The sequence below is a fragment of the Fukomys damarensis genome, unplaced genomic scaffold (genome assembly GCF_012274545.1).
Source record: "Fukomys damarensis isolate Sample0158 unplaced genomic scaffold, DMR_v1.0_HiC HiC_scaffold_13, whole genome shotgun sequence".
NCBI classification, from domain to species: Eukaryota; Metazoa; Chordata; class Mammalia; order Rodentia; family Bathyergidae; genus Fukomys; species Fukomys damarensis.
In genome coordinates, this window is record NW_022900925.1 from 35,803,785 (window position 1) to 35,806,011 (window position 2,227).

At 55.6% G+C, this 2,227-nt stretch overlaps 1 protein-coding gene across 1 annotated transcript in view; it reads left to right on the forward strand.

Annotated features, from left to right (window-relative positions):
• Mllt6 (MLLT6, PHD finger containing) overlaps nt 1-2,227 on the forward strand; it is a 17,502-nt gene that overhangs the window by 6,318 nt on the left and 8,957 nt on the right. Inside the window, exons 9-10 of the mRNA XM_033763120.1 lie at nt 816-1,029; nt 1,892-2,227. The exon at nt 1,892-2,227 is cut by the window's right edge and continues 297 nt beyond it. Of these exons, the coding sequence (XP_033619011.1) occupies nt 816-1,029; nt 1,892-2,227 (550 nt within the window). The remainder of the gene's footprint in view (nt 1-815; nt 1,030-1,891) is intronic.

Sequence of the window (2,227 nt, forward strand, 5' to 3'; positions counted from 1 at the left end):
TTTTTTTTTTTTTTTTTTTTTTTTTTTTGGTACCGGGGATCAAACTTCGGTCTTTGCTCTTGCAAGGCAGGCAGTGGAACCACTGAGCTAAATCCCCGGCCCACCCTGACTCCAAATTTAAAAGGCTGCGATAGGATGGTGTCGCGTGCCTGTCATCCCTGCACTTGGGATTGCACTGAGGCAGGGATTTCCTGGAGTTCAAGGCCAACCTGGGCTACTAGTGAGACCTTATGGCAAAGAAATAAATGCTGGCAGGGCTGGGGATTTAGCTCAGTGGCACAGTGCCTGCCTTGCAAGCACAAGGTTGTGAGTTCGACCCCTGGTACCAAAAAAAAAAAAAAAATTGCTGGGATAACTCCATGGCAGAGCCCTTGTCTAGCATGTGGCCCTAGGGCCACCAAAGGAGAAAAGGCTGAGAGACTTTGCATCCTGGGCATCAAAGCTTTCACAGAAGTAGAGATTCTGGGCTCATTTATGCTTTTTGATTTTGCAGGGGTGGGGGTTACAGACTCGAACTCAGAACCTTGTGCTTGTGAGGCAGGTGGCAGCACCACTGAGCTAAATCCCCGGCCCTATACTTTTTTATTTTGACATTTTGTCTATTTTAGTGTGGTTATTTTGTTTGGGTACTGGGGATTGAACTCAGGACCTTGAGCTTGTTTTGGTTTTTTGAGACAATCTCTCTGTGTAGTCCAGGCTGGCCTTGAATTTAGGGTGATCCTCCTGCCTCAGCCTCCTGAGTGCTGGGATTATACGCATGCTCTTTTATATTTTTTGAGACAGCGCCTCCCTCTGTCTGACTCTTCCTCCCACAGGCCTCTTCCTCGGCTTCCTCTTCCTCCCACCATGAGGCCAGCACCCAGGAGACCTCAGAGAGTGGTAGGGACTCCAAGGGGAAAAAGTCTTCCAGCCACAGCTTGAGTCACAAGGGGAAGAAGCTGAGCAGCAGTGGGAAAGGTGTGAGCAGCTTCACCTCCGCTTCTTCGTCCTCTTCCTCCTCCTCCTCCGGGGGGCCCTTCCAGCCTGCAGGTGAGTGGGGCCCCCAGGGAGGCTGAGCTGCACCCTTTCCTAGCAAGGGTTCTGCATAGCAGTGTGTGCATCTCACTTGCTTTTTTTTTTTTCCTTTCTCTCTTTTTAAGACAAGGTCTCAGTATGTAGTCCAGGCTGGTCTTCAACTCACTGTATGTCCCAGGCTGGCCTCAAGTTTGCGATCCTCCTGCCTCAGCCTTCCGAGTGCTGGGATGACAGGCGTGCACCAGCATGCCAGACTTGCATCTCATTTGCTTTTCTTTTCTTTTTTTGCCCCCTCAGTACCTGGATTGAAATCTAGGCAGGCGTGGTGCCACTGAGCTAAATCCCCAGCCCTTCATTTGCTTTGATTAACTGATATAGGAGAAGGGGAAAATTAAATTCCCAGTCAGGGGTCCCTCTCTGGCCAACGCTGCCACCCTGCCTCTGAGACTGAAGCTCTATCCCTGTCCCAGAATCGGCCACCCTCCCCCGCAGTGGTGTCCGTCGTCCCTTACACGTGCCCTCCAGGAGCCATTTAAAAGCGCCGTTAGTATCGTTAGTATCGGTCCCTGGACTCACTGTCATCCAGTGAGGTCCTCAGGAGTGGGAGTTTCCCTCCTTTTTTTTCGTTATTTGAGACCGGATCTTGCTGTGTGGTCCAGGCTGGCCTGGAATTTGAGGTGATCTTTCGGCGTGGGCCCCTACGCCTGGCCCTCCTTCCGTGTTACTGGTGGGCGAGTTGACACTGAGGGTCGCTCATCTCAGGACTCGCAGCTGGGCAGAGTGACCAGCCTCTGCCACTGCCCCTCGCCCGCTGTGCGGCTGCGGGAGGGACAGGGGCGCCCCGGGCCCAGCCCTGACCCCCTTCCCTTGTGCGCAGGCTCCTCCCTGCAGAGCTCCCCCGACCTCTCGGCCTTCCCCAAGCTGGAGCAGTTGGAGGAGGACAAGTACTCCAAGCCCACGGCCCCCGCTGAGTCGGCCCCACCCTCGCCCTCAGCCCCAGAGCCCAAGGCCGACCTCTTCGAGCAGAAGGTGGTCTTTACCGGCTTCGGGCCCGTCATGCGCTTCTCTTCCGCCGCCTCCAGCTCAGGCCGGGCCCGGGCCCCCTCCCCTGGGGACTATAAGTCGCCCCACACGTCTGGGTCCGGGGCGTCGGCTGGCACCCACAAGCGAATGCCCGCCCTGAGTGCCACCCCTGTACCGGCCGAGGGGCCCC